This window comes from Oncorhynchus keta, chromosome 21, assembly GCF_023373465.1.
Source record: "Oncorhynchus keta strain PuntledgeMale-10-30-2019 chromosome 21, Oket_V2, whole genome shotgun sequence".
NCBI lineage: Eukaryota > Metazoa > Chordata > Actinopteri > Salmoniformes > Salmonidae > Oncorhynchus > Oncorhynchus keta.
The window spans coordinates 44,113,376-44,136,847 of NC_068441.1; the positions used below are offsets into that span (position 1 = coordinate 44,113,376).

A 23,472-nucleotide genomic window follows, 5' to 3' on the forward strand; every position below is an offset into this window, starting at 1 on the left:
GAATACTTCTGTTTAATAAGGTATTTCATATTTTTGTGTTTTTTGCAAAAATGTTAGAACCGGTTTTCACGTTGTCATTATGGGGTATTGTGTATAGATTGATGAGGAAATTATTTTATTTAATGCGTTTTAGAATAAGGCTGTAACGTAACAAGATGTGGATGAAGTGAAGGGGTCTGAATATGTTCCGGATGCAATGTATGTATGTATGTATGTATATATATATATATATATATATATATATATATATATATATATATATATATATATATATATATATATATATATATATATATATATATGTGTGTGTGTATGTATATTTAGGTTTTATTAAACAGTGCGCATTTGAAGAGACCTAGTTCTCAATTTGTCTTCACTGTTAAAATAAAGGTTAAATAAAATAATATAATCTAAAGATCTACCAATAAAGAACAGTAAAAGTTAACAAAGTTTATTACACTTTTATATACAAACAACCCTGCAAGGCACACCTTTTGTTTAAATAAGAATATACAATACATTTGTATTCGTGAAAGCAAAAAAGTTTTAGTTTTGAAATATATTAATATAAGTTTGTTTAGCATTGTAGAGAGAAGGCCACAAATTGTGGATATCCCATTGACACAAAAGAAATGGGGTCAATTGAACACATCGTCATGTAAAATATAGATGCCATTTTTGTTCATTTTCAGTTGTTTGCGATGATTTCTGTAAATACACACACTAACAAAAAGACTAAAGCTGTATGAAAACCGCACCATTACGCCACAACAAGCTGATATCTCTCAAATGCATCTGTGATTTTGGCTGTAGTCGTTAAGACAAATTCAACTAGCTTTGTAAGGAGGTTTCAATATATCATCTCAGTACCTGCTGCATATATTCTGAGAACTCATTGCTGTTTCAATATGAAACACTATCAATGTATTAATTGATAATGTTATACCCAGACCTAAATATATACATACAGTTCCTTCAGAAAGTACTCACACCCTTTGACTTTTTCCACATTTTGTTGTGTTACAGCCTGAATTTAAAATGGATTAAATTGAGATTGTGTCACTGACCTACATACCATACCCCATAATGTCAAAGTGGAATTGTTTTTAGAAATGTTCACAAATTTGTTGAAAATGAAAAGCTGAAATGTCTTGAGTCAATAAGTATTCAACCCCTTTGTTATGACAAGCCTAAATAAGTTCAGGAGTAAAAATGTGTATAATTAACAGTCACATAATGAGTTGCATGGACTCACTCTGTGTGCAATAATAATGTTTAACATGATTTTTGAATGACTACCTCATCTCTGTACCCCACACATACAATGTATTATCTGTAAGGTCCCTCAGTCGAGCAGTGAATTTAAAAAACAGATTCAACCACAAAGACCTGAGGTTTTCCAATGCTTCGCAAAGAAGGGCACCTATTGGTAGATGGGTAAAAATAAAAAGCTGAAATTTTACACCCCTTTGAGCATAGTGAAGTTATTAATTACACTTTGGATGGTGTATCAATACACCCAGTCACTACAAAGATACAGGAGTCCTTCCTAACTCAGTTGCCGGAGAAGAAGGAAACCGCTTAGGGATTTCACCATGAGGCCAATGGTGACTTTAAAACAGTTACAGAGTTTAATGGCTGTGATGGGAGAAAACTGAGGATGGATCAACAACATTATAGTTACTCCACAATACTAACCTAAATGACAGAGTGAAAAGAAGGAAGCCTGTACAGAATAAAGATATTCCAAAACATGCATCCTGTTCGCAATAAGGCACTAAAGTAATACGGCAAAACACTTGGAAAATAAATTAATGTCATGTTCTATATACAAAGCATTATGTATGGGGCAAATACACACCTCACTGAGTACCACTTTTCACATCTTCAAGCATGGTGGTGGCTGAATTATATTATGGGTATGCTTGTCCTCTGCAATGGAGCTACTAAGCACAGGCAAAATCCTAAAGGAAATCCTGGTTCAGTCTGCTTTCCAACAGACACTGGGAGACAAATTCATCCTTCAGCAGGACAACAACCTAAAAGACCAAATATAAACTGTTGCTGTTGAGTTGCTTAACAAGACAACATGGAATGATCCTGAGTGGCTGTCTAGCAATGATCAACAACCAACTTGACAGAGCTTGTAGAATTTTAAAAATAATGATGTGCAAATATTGTACAATCCAGGTGTGCACAGCTCTTAGAGACTTTACCCAGAAAGACTCTGTAATCACTGACAAAGATGATTCTAACATATAATATATAATATATGCCATTTAGCAGACGCTTTTATCCAAAGCGACTTACAGTCATGTGTGCATACATTCTACGTATCTACGTATTGTTATCATATATTATATTCTAACATATCTTATGGGTGTGAATACTTATGTAAATGAGATATTTCTGCATTTCAATTCATTTGCAAACATTTCTAAAAACATGTTTTCACTTTGTCATTATGGGGTATTGTGTGTAGATGGATGAGAAAAAAATATTTAATCCATGTTTAATGTAGGCTGTAACACAACACAATGTGGAACAAGTCAAAAAAAATGTTATACTTTATGAAGGCACTGTAGGTTTCTATGTCCAAACACCTACAGCTATAAGGCTCTGGTAATACCAACGTTAAAACTATTCCATCCGTCTTTCATCAAAATTAAAATGATCTAGAGGGTGAACTTCATGTCAGAAGTTATAGTGTCGAAATATGTATATATTGTATCGATACAAAGGCATAGTACTCTTATGCATAAGGTCATTCAAGTTAGTTGGAGAGTGGGGTTTTTGTTTAGTAATTTCACTTAACAGTGGCAATAATCCATTTAGGGGTTAAGTTTAAAATCAGCTTTATGACATATAGTTTATCTTCATGTTGATATTGGCTATGGGAAACATTTATGAATCTACTAAAGAAATGCAGGGAGACTCAAAATGTCTCTGAATCAGCACTTGGAAAACATCCTTAATAGCAGACATAAAATAATGTTTCTCAAAATGGCCAAAACAAAAAAGTAACGTACATTTAGGATGATAAAACACAAACCTCTCTGAATAATTCAATCAGTAAACAGTGCAGGTAACATTTGAAAATTCTGTAACAAATTTAGAAGCCGTCATGATTTTTGATGCTGTCTGTTGTAACCCCTTGGTGGCGGTTTAAAACAGAGTGGTGACATGTCCTCTGTAGTGATATCTCATCCTCCTAATGTTAGAGTCATGGCTTCGTGTAAATACGCTTCGGTGGTTTTTCAGGGTGGGCAGAGGGGTTGCAGGTCAATCTGTTATCATGCTAACAGGCCTAGCCGCTTGACCTTAGCAGAGAGGAAGGAGTGGATAATGAACACCATGGTCTTGGGGCAGGAGTGGAGGTCCAGTTGCTGCAAGGGAGGAAGAGGGAGGAAGAGAGAGGGAGAGAGGAAGGGGGAGGCAGAGGGAAGGAGGAAGAGAGAGGGAGAGGGAGGCAGAGGGACGGAGGAAGAGAGAGGGAGAGGGAGGCAGAGGGAAGGAGGAAGAGAGAGGGAGGCAGAGGGAAGGAGGAAGAGAGAGGGAGGCAGAGGGAAGGAGGAAGAGAGAGGGAGGCAGAGGGAAGGAGGAAGAGAGAGGGAGGCAGAGGGAAGGAGGAAGAGAGAGGGAGGCAGAGGGAAGGAGGAAGAGAGAGGGAGGCAGAGGGAAGGAGGAAGAGAGAGGGAGGCAGAGGGAAGGAGGAAGAGAGAGGGAGGCAGAGGGAAGGAGGAAGAGAGAGGGAGGCAGAGGGAAGGAGGAAGAGAGAGGGAGGCAGAGGGAAGGAGGAAGAGAGGGGAGAGGGAGGCAGAGGGAAGGAGGAAGAGAGAGGGAGAGGGAGGCAGAGGGAAGGAGGAAGAGAGAGGGAGAGGGAGGCAGAGGGAAGGAGGAAGAGAGAGGGAGAGGGAGGCAGAGGGAAGGAGGAAGAGAGAGGGAGAGGGAGGCAGAGGGAAGGAGGAAGAGAGAGGGAGAGGGAGGCAGAGGGAAGGAGGAAGAGAGAGGGAGAGGGAGGCAGAGGGAAGGAGGAAGAGAGAGGGAGAGGGAGGCAGAGGGAAGGAGGAAGAGAGAGGGAGAGGGAGGCAGAGGGAAGGAGGAAGAGAGAGGGAGGCAGAGGGAAGGAGGAAGAGAGAGGGAGGCAGAGGGAAGAGAGAGAGATGTTAATTACCTTTGACGATGTTATAGTTGAGTATGTTAGCAGAGCAGTATGTTAGCATAGCAAACAATGACTACTCTGTTAAAACACACACACAGAGACACAGAGACAGAGAGACAGAGAGACAGAGAGAGACAGAGAGAGAGAGAGAGAGAGAGAGAGAGAGAGAGAGAGAGAGAGAGAGAGAGAGAGAGAGAGAGAGAGAGACCAACCAACCAACACCAAGCAAAACACTCAGTCAACAATCAAACTCACAATCTCAGCCTCTGGCCCTCCAAAGTCGAGGAAGATCATGTGTACACCGTCATCGGAGGACATGCGCAGACGCTCGAAGGGTTGCTGGAGGAGCACCGTTTTTCTGATGCCCATCTCCTCAGTGAACAGGCTAAAGCCCTCGTCGATGTGCACTCCCAGGTTGCACTCCTTCCCGTTCCAGCTGCAGGCTGCCAGGGACCACAGATATAGGCATTAGGAAGGTTGGTCATTAAGGGCCGGTTTTTCCAGACATACACTAGGCCTAAGTGCTCGACCAAAAAGCATTCTCAATGGATTCTCTTGCTTTTTAGTCCAGGATCAGGAAAACCAGGAAACTGCCCCTAAAGGTTCTGATTATAGGTTGCTCTGTGTTTCTGTAACACTCCATTTACAAAACTGAATACTGAAGGTATAGTAGTTGATTGACTGATCTGTTCTATCACAGTGAATATGAATGCAATGAGTGGCTTTTTATTGTTTTTATGGTTTAACACACCCCAACGCCAGCAGAGGGCAGTACTACCCTATATAAAACAGCCAGACCTGCATACTTGCTGAAGGTCTTTGCTGCAGCTGTCTTGCAGCCATTCATGATGATTTATTGGAGCCGTAAAATGCAACTTTTCAACCATTTTTTATTTTATTTTTATTTTATTTAACAAGGCAAGTCAGTTAAGAACAAATTCTTATTTACAATGATGGCTCTGAGTCCAGCAGGGGAGGTTGCCTTGTTCAATGGCAGAACGACAGATTTTTACCTGGTCAGCTCAGGGATTCGATCTAGCAACCGTTTGGTTACTGGCCCAACACTCTAACCACCTGCTGCCCCAAAAAGTAGTTGTGCTGCAGCAACGATTCATTGCTATAGTGACACACTCTTGTAGGTGACACCATGCACTAACTTGATTATCAATCAATTTACAATGTTTTTGAAAGTACAGGTTGACTTTTGAATGCCCTGTATGTAGTATTTGTAGCTGTTTGTTTTGATTAAGTGGGACCTGGCATATTATTTGACATTAGAGATGGGTTCAATTCCTTTTCAGGAAGGGAATTAACATTCATTGAATTCATGGAAAAGTCCACATAGACCTAATGCAAGTACTCCAGTCTCAGACCCCTCATCACACGAACATGGTTCTGTATTGAAACCCTGTCAGAGACTTGAAGACTTGTGTTAGCTTCCTGAGCTCATGCATTAGCTCAGCGGGCTAACTTGGCAGAGGCTCCTCATTCCCCAACTGGAACCTTGTCTGAGATCTGAAGACTCGCATTAACTCCCCCAGTGGGCTAACTTAATCTGCTACTCCTTTATCTATACCTGTGGTGACCTCCTGGATGAGCTCGGCAGCGTTGTGGCAGCCGTCCACCAGCATGTGGGTCCAGGCTGAAAGCTCCTTGGCCGAGTCCACCCGGAACAAGTGGGTCTCCACGCCCTGCTTGGTGCCGGTGCGCAGCCCAAAGGACAGCTCCGAGTCCAGCAGGGGAGAGCTTTTCCCCGGTCCTGAGTGGACCAGTCTGGAGGAGACAGGAAGGAATAGAGGGGAAATGTGGTAAGAGGTTGGAAGAGAGAACAGTGTGCAAAGAAGAATCTCAAATATAAAATATATTTTGTTTTAACACTTTATTGGTTAAAACATGATCCCATATGTGTTATTTCATAGTTTTGATGTCTTCACTATTATTCTACAATGTAGAAAATAGTAAAAATACAGAAAAACCCTGGAATGAGAAGGTGTGTCTAAACTTTTGACTTGTGCTGTATATTTCCTGAGCTTTCTTATATCTCCTAGATAAAGGACAAACACTGCAAAACCTTGTTTCTTTTTATTTATTTTTTGACTGTCTTTTTCTCATGTTATTCAATGCGTTTCTCTGGGCTAGTAAGTAAAGGCCAAATTCAATATTTTATACCTAAAGGGGTCCTAAAATCCTAAATCAAATAGCTATATGATCCATAGTAAGACCATCTTAAAACAATTCCATATGTCAGCTAAGAACCCCACCTGCCCAACGGCTTAGACTTAAAGTTAGAAAACCTTATAGGGTTAAACCTTTCTATGTGTCTTTTCGTTAATATTTGTATGATGTATCTGCAAGTTCTGACTGCATTATTTGCACTGGCAAATCAATGGGGCGGCAGGGTAGCCTAGTGGTTAGTGCATTGGGCTAGTAACCGGAAGGTTGCAAGTTCAAATCCCTGAGCTGACAAGGTACAAATCTATCGTTCTGCCGTCATTGAAAATAAGATTTTGTTCTTAACTGACTTGCCTAGTTAAATAAAGGTCAAATAAAAAAATAAAATATAGCAACCATAGCCATTTCCATTGCTCACCCCTTTAAGAGAGCATTAAAGCAGTGTTCACATTGGAAGTGATTTGAATCTGTTCTTTTTCCTGCAGTCTGAACAGCCAAATCTATGGAATCTGATATTTGAAGCCATATTTCAAACCATCTTCGTAGGTGGTTTGAAGTTAGAAACAAATCTGATTCCTTGCCGTGTGATTTGTGTCTCAACAGTCATATCTGATTTATTTGCCCTGATATTTGACATACAGTATCTTGTTGCTTGCTAGCTACTCTGCTGACAGTTTTACTGTCAGCAGCTTGTTAATTGTTAACAAACAAATGAGTGAATGTGCTAGAAATCTGAACAGCTACCTAGCTAGCTAGTTGCCTGCCTTGGCCAAAATTACTTGTTTTGAAAGTTGGATCATCTTATCCTTTGAGGCTTTAAAAGTTTTCTTACACTATGATTTTGAACATTCAAAGAAACTGGGAAACATCCATGACAGGCGTTGTTAGCATGCTACATAACTTCTGAGTGATAGGAAGCAGGAGCACTACTACCAATCAGCCTACACCACTGCACACACCCGATGTTACTATGACAACTAGCATAGCCATGTCAGCAAATTACTTGCTGTTTGGACAGTCAGTATTCCAAAACGGATTGGAAAAACAAAAGTGATTTGAGCATTAAGGCCTGCAGTGTGAACAAGGCTTAAGAGCTTTACGAAAAGGCTGCTTTTGGGGGACTGGGGGTGTGGTTGTATAGGCTAAAAAGCATTTAGTAGCCTAGAAATAGATAATATTAGATATACTGCCCATTTTCACAGACTAAACTCAGCCATCAATGTTGACAGTTTTGTGAAAATGGCTATTTGACTAAATGCTTTTGAAAGATGTTCAACCGTGTGGTCTAAGTGCAGTGCATCGTTTTTATTGTGTCGATCCTACCGAGTTGTGATGAGCGGGTGGCTCTTGGCTGGGCTGTTGATGCCGTCTTTACTGTCAGGAAGGGTGGGGTACAGCAGCAGGTCTCTCTCAGTCAGCAGAGCCAGCACCGGTCTCTCTGGACCCTGGGTCGCCTTGAGGGAGAGGAGGACAAACAGACAACACACACACACACACTTTTCATGACTCATATCACAACATATGTACACATCCCTATGAATGTAATGCACACACTGTCAAATATTTAAATACCTCCTTGGCTAAAGGTTAACATCAAATATTAACATCAAATATTAATTTCAATTCCATACTGAAGTACAAGCAGGGAAAATGTGTAACATAATTTCGCCTGAAGCATACCAATGGGTGTCTTGTTAGTGACTATTTGATCAGTAGGTTCACATTTGTCTCTTTTCATTCCAAAGAATGTCTATTTGTCAGAATTCACAGTGGGCAAGGACAATTAAAAACATGAACAGAAATATTTTCTTGGAAAAGTCAATGTCTTGTAGGTCTATAATGATCCTGTTCCATCCATCAAAGGGTTTTAGACATTGTTGTCTTTGTTGTTGGGTTTTCAACAATATGCGTTGTACAGTTGAAGTCGGAAGTTTACATACACTTAGGTTGGAGTCATTAAAACTGTTTTTTTAACCACTCCATACATTTCTTGTTAACAAACTATAGTTTTGGCAATTTATTTTAGGACATTTACTTTGTGCATGACACAAGTCATTTTTCAACAATTGTTTACAGACAGATTATTTCACTTATAATTAATTCACTGTATCACAATTCCAGTTTTGTCAGAAGTTTACATACACTAAGTTGACTGTGCATTTATACAGCTTGAAAAATTCCAGAAAATGATGTCATGGCTTTAGAAGCTTCTGATAGGCTAATTGACATAATTTGAGGCAATTGGAGGTGTAAATGTGGATGTATTTCAACAGCCGTCATACCGCTCAGGAAGCAGAAGCGTTCTGTCTCCGAGAGATGAACATACTTTGGTGCCCAAAAAGTGCAAATAAATCCCAGAACAACAAAGGACCTTGTGAAGATGCTGGAGGAAACAGGTACAAAAGTATCTATATCCACAGTAAAACAAGTCCTATATCGACTTAACCTAAAAGGCCGCTCAGCAAGGAAGAAGCCACTGCTCCAAAACCACCATAAAAAAGCCAGACTACGGTTTGCAACTGCACATGGGGACAAAGATCATACTTTTTGGAGAAATGTCCTCTGGTCTGATGAAACAAAAATATAACTGATTGGCCATAATGACCATAGTTATGTTTGGAGGAAAACAGGGGAGGCTTGCAAGCCGAAGAACACCATACCAACCGTGAAGCACGAGGGTGGCAGCATCATGTTGTGTGGGTGCTTTGCTGCAGGAGGGACTGGTGCACTTCACAAAATAGATGGCATCATGAGGGAGGAAAATTATGTGGATATATTGAAGCAACATCTCAAGAATATTGCTCAAGAAAGTTGAAGCTTAGTCGCAAATGGGTCTTCCAAATGGACAATGACCTCAAGCATACTTCCTAAGTTGTGGAAAATGGCTTCAGGACAACAAAGTCATGGTATTGGAGTGGCCATCACAAAGCCCTAACCTCAATCCCATAGAAGATTTGTGGGCAGAACTGAAAAAGTGTGTGCGAGCAAGGAGACCTACAAACCTGACTCAGTTACACCAGCTCTGTCAAGAGGAATGGGCCAAAATTCACCCAACATATTGTGGGAAGCTTGTGGAAGGCTAACAGAAATGTTTGACCCAAGTTAAACAATTCAAAGGCAATGCTACCAAATACTGATTGAGTGTATGTAAACTTCTGACCCACTTCAACTGTATATGTTTCATTCTTTCGCCTTTTCAAGGCACATACGACTTTCTAATTGGCAGCTCCTCAGCACAAGGCTAGCGCAAACAATCTTCTCAGAAAGTCACTTAACAGACTAAACAGACACTAGACTAGTCTCTAATGCACTTAATGCACTTAATGCACACAGTGTTTGAGTCAGACATTCTTTTGAGTCAGACATTGCTAATCTGGCCTTCGCATCAATAAAATGCCAAGATATAAACCAGATTACATTTTCAGTCACAACAACTGATGTTACAGACAATGTTTATTGGAACGCACTCAGGAGACACATTAGCTGACTAGCCAATAGAGAGGCCTGTCTTAGTTCGGTTTTTACCATTTGTCAAAACTAACAAGTAAAGAAATAATTGCGCCAAGACCTGGGATCAAATACTATTTAAAATCATTTCAAATACTTTATCAGTGCTTGATTGAGTTTGTCTGTTGCGAAAAGTCCCGAGAATACAAAGACCCGCCCACCTGGGACTCCAGGAAGTCTAAAGCAAATGTTCAAAGTTATTATTTGGACCCAGGGCAGGCTGCCATAAATAGAAATACATAAAGCCTAACACAAACTCACATTTGACCTTTGACTCTTTGTACCTGCTCAGTGATCCATCCCATGTGTTTGACCTCCAGGCCCGCCTGCATGGCCCTCAGCTCATCCCTGACTCGGGGCACCAGGGCCGAAACCCCGGCTTGGATGGCGTTATACCAGGACTGGGCCATGGCAGGGTCCTTGGCCCTCAGGAACACGGAGCTCTTTCTGCTGGACGAGATCACCTCAAAGTACCTGTGTGGAGGGGAGAGAGGGAGTGGGAAAGGGGGAGAGAGAGGCGACAGAAAGAGAGAGAGGGAGGGGGTGAAGTGAGAGACATGGAGAAAGAAAAGAGGTAAGGAGAGAAAGGGGAGAGACGCACACAAGAAAACAGTGTTAGCTGTGGTCAGGTCCCTGGAGAATGCACTAAAATCCATTTTGATGACCCTAGAAGTTGAGGAGGGTCAATTAGCTTGCCTCCTGTGACAAATACATTTACATCCTATTAAAACTCTCCTCTCCTTTACCTCTGGACAAAGCTGGCTTTAGCAGAAACCCAGTTGGTTATGACATGGATTTTGACAATGTAAGCGCAGCCTATCCAGCTGCGATGCTTCTGTTGTTATTGAGGATGTATGTAAAAACCCTGCATGTCGGCTATATGCCCATCATGCAACGAGAGATGAGATAATCCAGTGACTCCAGTGATATTTACAAACATTTAAGTTATTTTCCTGTAACAATTTTTCTTCTCTGTTTTATTTGATTAATAAACTACCCTTACCCTACTATAATGAAGGCTGGTTCAACAGCAATGTGTTGGGTGTCTTCTTTATCCTGGCCATGCATTAACCAAGAAGCCCGTCCATAGAAGGATTCTAAATGATCTACTCGTGAAGCTTTTTCCGTCATGCTTTTGCATTATTCACAATTCACATAGGCCTACCTACAGTGCATTACTACATTATTCAGAATTCACATAGGCCTACCTGCAGTGCATTTCTACATTATTCACAATTCACATAGGCCTACCTGCAGTGCATTTCTACATTATTCACATAGGCCTACCTACAGTGCATTACTACATTATTCACAATTCACATAGGCCTACCTGCAGTGCATTACTACATTATTCACAATTCACATAGGCCTACCTGCAGTGCATTTCTACATTATTCACAATTCACATAGGCCTACCTGCAGTGCATTTCTACATTATTCACATAGGCCTACCTACAGTGCATTACTACATTATTCACAACTCACATAGGCCTACCTACAGTGCATTACTACATTATTCACAACTCACATAGGCCTACCTACAGTGCATTACTACATTATTCACAATTCACATAGGCCTACCTGCAGTGCATTACTACATTATTCACAATTCACATAGGCCTACCTACAGTGCATTACTACATTATTCACAACTCACATAGGCCTACCTACAGTGCATTACTACATTATTCACAATTCGCATAGGCCTACCTACAGTGCATTACTACATTATTCACAATTCACATAGGCCTACCTGCAGTGCATTACTACATTATTCACAACTCACATAGGCCTACCTGCAGTGCATTACTACATTATTCACAATTCACATAGGCCTACCTGCAGTGCATTACTACATTATTCACAATTCACATAGGCCTACCTGCAGTGCATTACTACATTATTCACAATTCACATAGGCCTACCTACAGTGCATTACTACATTATTCACAACTCACATAGGCCTACCTACAGTGCATTACTACATTATTCACAATTCACATAGGCCTACCTACAGTGCATTACTACATTATTCACAACTCACATAGGCCTACCTACAGTGCATTACTACATTTGGCTTCTATCCCTCTCCATTTCCAAAAGAGCGCCAAAGACACACTCCTCCAAACATAGGCTTTTCAAAATGTTCAGTCCTATACGCCATATTATAGGCCTAGGCTATATCTTGCTTGTTGAGAACGTGCACACATATGATAAAAAATACTACGCTCCTGTAAATTGTATTTGAGGAGAACTGCGATTACTTAAAGACCTATACTTACATAAGGCAATTACAGAATACACTGGATTTAAAAACAAATGTTGCTATCACTTATTACTCTTACCTATGCTATTACTAAACTGTTGTATGAATCCACAATGGACTGTCATATGAATCCACACTGGACTGTCGTATGAATCCACAATGGACTAGGACAAGGATATTCCGTGCTCCCAGACAAAATGGAATTGATGACAACGCAAAGACTGTCAATTATAGGGCGGGTTATTGCCAGGGACCTCGCAATATGATATCACAATACTTTGGTGCCGATACGATATGTATTAAATTGCCATTTTAATCATTTAGCAGACGTTCTTATCCAGAGGGACTTACAGAAGCAATGAGTGTTAAGTGCCTTGCTCAAGAGCACATCAACAGATTTTATTACACCGGCAATAACATCTGCTATAGAGTGCCTTGCGAAAGTATTCGGCCCCCTTGAACTTTGCAACCTTTTGCCACATTTCAGGCTTCAAACATAAAGATATAAAACTGTATTTTTTTGTGAAGAATCAACAACAAGTGGGACACAATCATGAAGTGGAACGACATTTATTGGATATTTCAAACTTTTTTAACAAATCAAAAACTGAAAAATTGGGCGTGCAAAATTATTCAGCCCCTTTACTTTCAGTGCAGCAAACTCTCTCCAGAAGTTCAGTGAGGATCTCTGAATGATCCAATGTTGACCTAAATGACTAATGATGATAATAAATACAATCCACCTGTGTGTAATCAAGTCTCCGTATAAATGCACCTGCACTGTGATAGTCTCAGAGGTCCGTTAAAAGCGCAGAGAGCATCATGAAGAACAAGGAATACACCAGGCAGGTCCGAGATACTGTTGTGAAGAAGTTTAAAGCCGGATTTGGATACAAAAATATTTCCCAAGGAGCACTGTGCAAGCGATAATATTGAAATGGAAGGAGTATCAGACCACTGCAAATCTACCAAGACCTGGCCGTCCCTCTAAACTTTCAGCTCATACAAGGAGAAGACTGATCAGAGATGCAGCCAAGAGGCCCATGATCACTCTGGATGAACTGCAGAGATCTACAGCTGAGGTGGGAGACTCTGTCCATAGGACAAAAATCAGTCGTATATTGCACATATCTGGCCTTTATGGAAGAGTGGCAAGAAGAAAGCCATTTCTTAAAGATATCCATAAAAAGTGTCGTTTAAAGTTTGCCACAAGCCACCTGGGAGACACACCAAACATGTGGAAGAAGGTGCTCTGGTCAGATGAAACCAAAATTGAACTTTTTGGCAACAATTCAAAACGTTATGTTTGGCGTAAAAGCAACACAGCTCATCACCCTGAACACACAATCCCCACTGTCAAACATGGTGGTGGCAGCATCATGGTTTGGGCCTGCTTTTCTTCAGCAGGGACAGGGAAGATGGTTAAAATTGATGGGAAGATGGATGGAGCCAAATACAGGACCATTCTGGAAGAAAACCTGATGGAGTCTGCAAAAGACCTGAGGCTGGGACGGAGATTTGTTTTCCAACAAGACAATGATCCAAAACATAAAGCAAAATCTACAATGGAATGGTTCAAAAATAAACATATCCAGGTGTTAGAATGGCCAAGTCAAAGTCCAGACCTGAATCCAATCGAGAATCTGTGGAAAGAACTGAAAACTGCTGTTCACAAATGCTCTCCATCCAACTTCACTGAGCTCGAGCTGTTTTGCAAGGAGGAATGGGAAAACATGTCAGTCTCTAGATGTGCAAAACTGATAGAGACATACCCCAAGCGACTTACAGCTGTAATCGCAGCAAAAGGTGGCGCTACAAAGTATTAACTTAAGGGGGCTGAATAATTTTGCACGCCCAATTTTTCAGTTTTTGATTTGTTAAAAAAGTTTGAAATATCCAATAAATGTCGTTCCACTTCATGATTGTGTCCCACTTGTTGATTCTTCACAAAAAATACAGTTTTATATCTTTATGTTTGAAGCCTGAAATGTGGCAAAAGTTCGCAAAGTTCAAGGGGGCCGAATGCTTTCGCAAGGCACTGTATATGGGTACGCAACCAATAAAATTAGATTTTGATTCGAACCAGCGACATTTCGGTTACTGGCCCAACGCTCTTAACTGATACAACATGTGTTGCAAGTACAGCCAACTAGCGCAAAAATAATATTGTTATATTGTCAAACCGATACGATATATTAGTCCAAAATAATATCTCGATATGTAACTGTATCAATTTTTGCCCCCATCACTAGTCAATAACCAACAGAACTTGAGACGAACGCATGCAGTATCACTACAACTTGCCTACTCATCAAAACCCAGTCATTTTGCGCCAGCGATTGCGCTCATAATAACGGCTGTGAAAATAGCAAAAATATTTCTGACACACCCCCAGACCTATAGCACTACAGCAAGTGCTTAGGTTTACCATGGCGTTGGGTCTGTTCACATAGAGCGCTATATTAAAGCTCATTGTGGAGCGTACAAGGTAACCCAATACCAGTGTGCTGTAGATTCTCGTTGAAATATTTCAACGTTTTCACCTGGAACAAGCCATAAGGGGTGAAATATGAAGAGAGATGAAGCAGGACCCATACACACTATTGTTCCTGTCGTGTCTTTGGCTATGCCGGATTAAGTGACATGCTATTCTATAAAATAATTGATCCGTAATTAATATTACCTGATTGAGCTAATCATGTAAATGTAATTAACTAGAGAGTCGGGGCACCAGGAAATAATATTTATAGAGCTGTTATCTTCCGAATAAACTATTAAAGACCTAGTAATATTTTATATCAATAGCAGTCAATATTAATCGTCATCTTAATTCAGTCTCATCTGAAAGTTGTAAATTCTTGGTTATCTGCACGAACCCTGGCTAACAGGTTGAATCAGCAATACAAAATTGGGTTTAATTACTTATTTACTAAATACCTAACTAATCACACAGAATTACACATAATTAAATCATAATTAATGACAAATTACATCATAAAGGAAAACGCCCCTAGCGGGCGGAACAGATATGACAGCTGGTTACACAAAATAAAAGGGCTGGGTTTGAGTGAAAGAGCGGGAAGACTGAGGAACAAAGGGCGAAGCTGTGCTATCATAAATACAGAATCTTATGCATTCTAAATTACCGGCCATTTGGAAAAGGAAAATGCAATAAAATATTTACTCTGAGCTGCGCTTCGGTAGGTTGGTGGTAGATGGAAGCCGTGTTGCCCAACCGAGTCCTTTGAAGAATGTCTCTGCTGGTAAATTGGATACGTTGTAGTAACGTCGTTGTCTGATAGACGGAATACTCTGTCTGTTCCTTCCTAACCTGCGTATGCAGCTGCTGTTGCTAGGTATCACTTCTGTAGTGAATAAGAGTTGAAAGTTCATACCATTCACAACCAAAGCTCACGCTGATGTTGGCTTCGTTCTTCGTTGGTGAGAAAAATGAGTGTGACTTTGCATCAGGTAAATATTCAAATGTAGAGTGCTCGTTATATTCAAGGAGCCTTGATTTAGATTCCAAAAGGAGTGCCTTGTGAGTCATCTGACTTCATGAACATCTTACTGAATTCAAGATACAAGCTATCGTACCCAGTTTCTCCCTCTCTCCGTCCGTCTCCCTCTCTCTGTCTCTCCTTCCGCCTCTCCGTCCGTCTCCCGCTCTCTCTCTCTCTTTTTCCTCTCTCTCTGTCTCGCTCTGATCATGTAACTCAGTTCCCCATTGAACTGGGTTCCACCCACAGTACCTGTTCTCTGTGTCCGGGGGGCACTGCTTCCTGGTCACCTGGCACATTTTCAGGGGGATGGTCCTGGCCTCCTTCAGCTCAGTAGGGGGGGCGTCTGCGCCCTTCTGTGGCGTGGCATGAGGGGAGTCCCAGGGTAGGGGTGCACCGGGCAAGGTGTTCTTAAAGAAGGCTGACATCTCCTTGATGTATTTCACTGAGATAGGAAACAAGAGATGGGGAGAGTTGTATTAAGGAGGATTCATATTGAGAGGGAGAAGGAAGGTATGTAAGGTATCATATCAGGTGAATTGGAAGCAGTGAGAGTAAGAACAACTATTCCGACTTTGATACTATAAGGTTTGGTTTCCTAGACACAGATTAAGCCTGTAAACCAAGACTAAAAATCTCCATTGAGAATCATTTTTAATTCAGAACTACGCCTGATTCGTGTCCGGCAAACCACCCCTCAATGTTTAGCTAATGGAGTGTGCATTAGAAGGTTGATTAGTCAAATTAACTTGGAGTTTGGAGTATAGCCTGGTATCTTATCAATGTTGTGAACTTCATAAGTATTATCTTTCACTGCTGTGACTTATGAAGTCACTGAGTCAAATCCTGATCCTCTGCTCACCCTGCACACCACGCATCCCTTCTCTCTTACATGGCCTCCTATTCCTACACATGGCCTCCTATTCCTACACATGGCCTCCTATTCCTACACATGGCCTCCTATTCCTACACATGGCCTCCTATTCCTACACATGGCCTCCTATTCCTACACATGGCCTCCTATTCCTACACATGGCCTCCTATTCCTACACATGGCCTCCTATTCCTACACATGGCCTCCTATTCCTACACATGGATTTTATAACACATTTCATGATGCAATTCCACACATTTTGCCATAGAGCACAGAGAAATGTTTTTAATATGATATCTGAGTGACACTAACAACAATCAGTGGACCATGATTACTAAGTTTAGATAGCTGGCCGCTAGACTAACACCAATCTAAAAAAGGTTTGCTGACATGGGCTAATTGACTGACTTTCAGTGACTGACATGATGCACAACCAAATGTAGAAATTGGACCTTGTGTATTCTTCTATTCAATAGTCATTTGAGACCCCGACTGAGTTGAAAAAAATATATACAAATTGATCTGATGGCTTTCAAAAGGGAGGCCGCGGGCCGTCAGTTGCCCATCCCTGCCCCGGTCGGTCAGTCAGGGAGTCAGTCAGTGTCAGTGAGTCAGCGTCAGTGAGTCAGTCAGCGTCAGTGAGTCAGTCAGCGTCAGTGAGTCAGTCAGCGTCAGTGTGTCAGTGAGTCAGTCAGTGTGTCAGTGAGTCAGTCAGTGTCAGTGAGTCAGTCAGTGTGTCAGTGAGTCAGTCAGTGTCAGTGAGTCAGTCAGTGTGTCAGTGAGTCAGTCAGTGTCAGTGAGTCAGTCAGTGTGTCAGTGAGTCAGTCAGTGTCAGTGAGTCAGTCAGCGTCAGTGTGTCAGTGAGTCAGTCAGTGTGTCAGTGAGTCAGTCAGTGTCAGTGAGTCAGTCAGTGTGTCAGTGAGTCAGTCAGTGTCAGTGAGTCAGTCAGCGTCAGTGAGTCAGTCAGCGTCAGTGAGTCAGTCAGCGTCAGTGAGTCAGTCAGCGTCAGTGAGTCAGTCAGCGTCAGTGAGTCAGTGAGTCAGTCAGTGTGTCAGTGAGTCAGTCAGTGTCAGTGAGAATGAGTCAGTCAGTCAGCCAGTGTTGATGAGTCAGCGAGTCAGTCAGTGTCAGCGAGTCAGTCAGTGAGTGATTCAGTCAGTCAGTGATTCAATCAGTCAGTGACTCAGTGTCAGCTAGTCAGCCAGTGAGTCAGTCAGTCAGTGAAAGTGAGTCAGTCAGTAAGTTAGTCATTCAATCAGTGAGTCAGTCTCTCACCCAGACCCCCGTCAGCATTATTCTCACTCACTCACTCACTCACTCACTCACTCACTCACTCACTCACTCACTCACTCACTCACTCACTCACTCACTCACTCACTCACTCACTCACTCACTCACTCAATGATGTTTGTCCATTAAGATTTGGTATAGGGTTAAAACACGTGACTCTCGGAGCCGGAGACTCCTAGTAAAACCAAGCCTACTGGATAGTAAGCGCTCACCGTTGCCCCTAGTGGCTGTTTGTCAAGTCATCTCCCGACGTCCTACTTCGCAGTGGATCTTGCACGACCTGGCTGCTGTCTCTGTGGTCTCAAACACGCTGGTTTAACACCCCTCACACTTGCAAAAGCCCAAACATGGTTGACTAGGCAACACTTTCACACAACAAACTCTGACCTACATATACGCACATACACGCACACACACAAGCACCTGATAGCCCTACACTGTTTCAAACCTCAGTGACTCCTGGATACTTTGCTTCTACAGTTGAAGTCGGAAGTTTACATACACTTAGGTTGGAGTCATTAAAACTTGTTTTTCAATCAATGTTTCCAACAATTGTTAAATGACAGATTATTTCACTTATAATTCACTGTATCACAATTCCAGTGGGTCAGAAGTTTACATAAACTAAGTTGACTGTGCCTTTAAACAGCTTGGAAAATTCCAGAAAATTATGTCATGGCTTTAGAAGCTTCTGATAAGCTAATTGACATCATTTGAGTCAATTGGAGGTGTACCTGTGGATGTATTTCAGGGCCTACCTTCAAACTTAATTTGCTTGACATCATGGGGAAATCAAAAGAAATCCGCCAAGACCTCACAAAAATAATTGGAGACCTCCACAAGTCTGGTTCATCCTTGGGAGCAATTTCCAAACGCCTGAAGGTACCACGTTCATCTGTACAAACAATAGTACACAGGTAAGAACACCATGGGACCACGCAGTCGTCATACCACTCAGGAAGGAGACGTGTTCTGTCTCCTAGAGTTGAACGTACTTTGGTGCGAAAAGTATGCAAATCAATCCCAGAACAACAGTAAAGGACCTTGTGAAGATGCTGGAGGAAAAACAGCCATAAAAACTGCAAATGGGGACAAAGATTATACTTTTGGAGAAATGTCCTCTGGTCTTATGAAACAAAAATAGAATTGTTTGGTAGAGGTCGATCGATTAATCGGAATGGCCAATTAATTAGGGCTGATTTCAAGTTTTCATAACAATCGTAAACCTTTATTGAATCTTTATTTAACGAGGGAAGTCAGTTAACAACACATTCTTATTTTCAATGACGGCCTAGGAACAGTGGGTTAATTGCCTTGTTCAGGGGCAGAACGACAGATTCAATCTTGGTATTCAATCTTGCAACCTTACGGTTAACTAGTTCAAAGCTCTAACCACCTGCCTCACGAGGAGCCTGCCTGTTACGCAAATGCAGTAAGAAGCCAAGGTAAGTTGCTAGCTAGCATTAAACTTAATCAATCATAATCACTAGTTATAACTACACATGGTTGATGATATTACTAGTTTATCTAGAGTGTCCTGCGTTGCATATAATCGATGCAGTGCGCATTCGCAAAAAAGGACTGTCGCTCCAATGTGTAACTAACCATAAACACCAATGCCTTTTTTAAATCAATACACAGAATTATATATTTTTAAACCTGTATATTTAGCTAGAAGAAACCCAGGTTAGCAGGCAATATTAACCAGGTGAAATTGTGTCACTTCTCTTGCGTTCATTGCACGCAGAGTCCGGGTATATGCAACAGTTTGGGCTGCCTGGCTCATTGCGAACTAATTTGCCAGAATTTTACGTAATTATGACATAACATTGAAGGTTGTGCAATGTAACAGGAATATTTAGACTGATGGATGCCACCCGTTAGATAAAATATGGAACGGTTCTGTATTTCACTGAACGAATAAACGTCTTGTTTTCGATATGATCCTTTCCGGATTCGGCCATATTAATGACCTAAGGCTCGCTTTTCTGGGTGTTATTATGTTATAATTAAGTCTATGATTTGATAGAGCAGTCTGACTGAGCGATGGTAGGCACCAGCAGGCTCATTAGCATTCATTCAAACAGCACTTTGATGCGTTTTGCCAGCAGCTCTGCTATTTATGACTTCAAGCCTAGATTAGGCTGGTGTAACGATGTGATGTGAAATGGCAAGCTAGTTAGCGGGGTGCGCGCTAATAGCGTTTCAAATGTCACTCGCTCTGAGACTTGGAGAAGTTGTTCCCCTTGCTCTGCATAGTTTTTCCCCTTGCTCTGCTGCTTCGAGGGTGGCTGTTGTTGTTGTGTTCCTGGTTCGAGCCCAGGTAGGAGCGAGGAGAGGGACGGAAGCTATACTGTTACACTGGCAATACTAAAGTGCCTTATAAGAACATCCAATAGTCAAAGGTACATGAAATACAAATGGTATAGAGAGAAATAGTCCTATAATAACTACAACCTAAAACTTCTTACCTGGGAATATTGAAGAGTCATGTTAAAAGGAACCACCAACTTTCATATGTTCTGAGCAAAGAACTTAAACGTTAGCTTTCTTACATGGCACATATTGCACTTTTACTTTCTTCTCCAACACTTTGTTTTTGCATTATTTAAACCAAATTGAACATGTTTCATTATTTATTTGAGGCTAAATTGATTTTATTGATGTATTATATTAAGTTATATTAAGTTAAAATAAGTGTTTGTTCAGTATTGTTGTAGTTGTCATTATTACAAAAGTCGGCCAATTAATCGGTAGCGGCCTTTTTTGTCCTCCAATAATCGGTATCGGCGTTGAAAAACCATAAAATCGGTCGACCTCTACTGTTTGGCCATAATGACCATCGTTATGTTTGGAGGAAAAAGGGGGAGGCTTGCAAGCTAGAGAACAGATAGATAATAAACAGCAAGTAGTAACAGTGTAAAAACCAAATCAAAGGTGGGGGGGGCATTATATTAATTGTTCAGCATGGCTTGGTGGTAGAAGCTGTTAAGGAGCCTTTTGGACTCTGGTTTAGATTCTGGTTTAGACCAGAGGACGCTACGGAGGAACCAGAGGAGCTCCATTCCGGTTTAGACCAGAGGACGCTACGGAGGAACCGGAGGAGCTCCATTCCGGTTTAGACCAGAGGATGCTACGGAGGAACCGGAGGAGCTCCATTCCGGTTTAGACCAGAGGACGCAACGGAGGAATCAGAGGAGCTCCATTCTGGTTTAGACCAGAGGACGCTACGGAGGAATCAGAGGAGCTCCATTCTGGTTTAGACCAGAGGACGCTACGGAGGAATCAGAGGAGCTCCATTCTGGTTTAGACCAGAGGACGCTACGGAGGAACCGGAGGAGCTCCATTCGGTTTAGACCAGAGGACGCTACGGAGGAACCGGAGGAGCTCCATTCCGGTTTAGACCAGAGGACGCTACGGAGGAACCGGAGGAGCTCCATTCCGGTTTAGACCAGAGGACGCTACGGAGGAACCGGAGGAGCTCCATTCCGGTTTAGACCAGAGGATGCTACGGAGGAACCGGAGGAGCTCCATTCCGGTTTAGACCAGAGGACGCTACGGAGGAATCAGAGGAGCTCCATTCTGGTTTAGACCAGAGGACGCTACGGAGGAATCAGAGGAGCTCCATTCTGGTTTAGACCAGAGGACGCTACGGAGGAATCAGAGGAGCTCCATTCTGGTTTAGACCAGAGGACGCTACGGAGGAATCAGAGGAGCTCCATTCTGGTTTAGACCAGAGGACGCTACGGAGGAATCAGAGGAGCTCCATTCTGGTTTAGACCAGAGGACGCTACGGAGGAATCAGAGGAGCTCCATTCTGGTTTAGACCAGAGGACGCTACGGAGGAATCAGAGGAGCTCCATTCTGGTTTAGACCAGAGGACGCTACGGAGGAATCAGAGGAGCTCCATTCTGGTTTAGACCAGAGGACGCTACGGAGGAATCAGAGGAGCTCCATTCTGGTTTAGACCAGAGGACGCTATGGAGGAACCAGAGTAGCACCACCCGGGTATCACTGTGGGGGGAGGGGGGGGGGGGTGAAGTTGTACTCTCGGGGGACAACAGGGGCTTCCTCTGTCCCCCAAAATAGACCCCCTAGTCCAGGGATGGGTAACTTGGATGGGGGTGGGGGCCACAGAAAAAATCTGACCTCATCATGAGGGGTCTGTGTACTCCCCACTCCCCAACACATTGGGAGCAAAAATAAATTGCAACCCCCCTCTTGACAGCCAAGACACATTTTAGCTGACATGGCTAATTGAGTGACTATCAGTGACTGACATGACCAGAGAAAACTGCTGATGCACTACCACATTTTGAGACATTTTTTATTCTACTATTCTAGCTTGCAGCAGTTGAGACCTGAACTGAGTTGAAAATTGATCCGAGGGCCTTCAAATGGGAATACATGAAGCAGACTTAAAAACCTTCAAAAACCTACTGTACGTAAATATTGTGTGCTATAGGCTGGAAAATTAATACATGTGTCTCGATGACAACATATTGACACTTGTTTCCAACATTAGAGCTGTTTTCTTAAAGAGTTAAATCCGCTTTGTGTTTTGTTTCCTTGCCACGATACTAATGAGTATTGCGATACTGGTATTGTCAAGGCCCTATTATATACAGTATAACCCCTAGGTGCATTGTGGGTACTGAGTGAATGGACTTGGATGATAAATGAAAAGGTACGTAGAGTTACATAAGTTTAGATGATTTCCCAAAAAACTAGGAGCATTTTCTAGATTAATAATATGAGGTATTTTCAATTTCCATACATCACTAATGGCAAATATATAATTGAAACCGAGCAGGACAAATGGAAAGGGAAGGGAGGAGGGCATTGCTGAATAGCTTGGCGCTGTAGAGAGTGAAAACATCCTGGGGTGGAACATATGACTAAGCTCGATTCAACCAGAGGCAAAAGATGTTTAACAGAATCCAGAAGTTTCCATGAATACCAGTTGCGGGCACATGAATAGCAGGGTTAAAATTAGCTGAGACTGTACTGTTATTACTTTAGTTTATCTGGCAGGCCAAACAAGTAGTGTGTGTGTGTGCGTGTGCGCGCGTGTGTGTGTGTGTGGAGTTTCTTTGCTCCAATTGCAGAATCCCCCGCTAAGCTTTTCTTCGGGACTCTTCACATTCTACCCCTAAATCCAGACCATGTATTTCCTCCCCAATTCAGTTCAACACGGTTCACTTAACAGGAGGCGTTTTTTAAAGGCACGCTAAATCACCTAATGGGCCAAAAAACACAGCCCAGCAGTCGCCACTTAAATTGCCGAAAAACTGAAAAAGATGGGGTAAACGAAACCACATCTTCCAAATCCCCCTTTGGCGTTATTAATGGGGAAGATGCTATTCTCAAAGGGGGAGAAACTATAGGGGTAAACCATGTCACGCACACTTTGTGTGTCCATGTCATGATGTGTGTCCACTGGCGACTGGGGGGTGAAGACTGGTATCGTCAGTCAGCACAGTGGTGGTCATTAGTTTCACGTCCTAACTTGGCAAACACAACTCTCCGTTGCCAAGTCAAAGACAAAAATCCTCTGTGGTCGAGCCCCCCTGCTTCCTTGTTGCCGTGGGAGCGACTGGAATTCCATTTCATTAGCTACATTGGGACATTTGAAGCATGCTGTATGCCCCAGTAACCTCCCTCGCAAAATGTTCCTGGCAGACAAAACATAATACAGTCC

At 42.1% G+C, this 23,472-nt stretch overlaps 1 protein-coding gene across 1 annotated transcript in view; it reads right to left on the reverse strand.

Moving 5' to 3' along the window:
- Positions 1-435: 435 nt before the first annotated feature.
- LOC118374913 (alpha-1-syntrophin-like) overlaps positions 436-23,472 on the reverse strand; it is a 62,576-nt gene continuing 39,539 nt past the window's right edge. Inside the window, exons 3-8 of the mRNA XM_035761402.2 lie at positions 15,860-16,052; positions 10,126-10,315; positions 7,658-7,788; positions 5,739-5,935; positions 4,418-4,605; positions 436-3,386 (exon numbers count right to left, since the gene is read on the reverse strand). Of these exons, the coding sequence (XP_035617295.1) occupies positions 3,294-3,386; positions 4,418-4,605; positions 5,739-5,935; positions 7,658-7,788; positions 10,126-10,315; positions 15,860-16,052 (992 nt within the window). The 3' untranslated portion in view covers positions 436-3,293. The remainder of the gene's footprint in view (positions 3,387-4,417; positions 4,606-5,738; positions 5,936-7,657; positions 7,789-10,125; positions 10,316-15,859; positions 16,053-23,472) is intronic.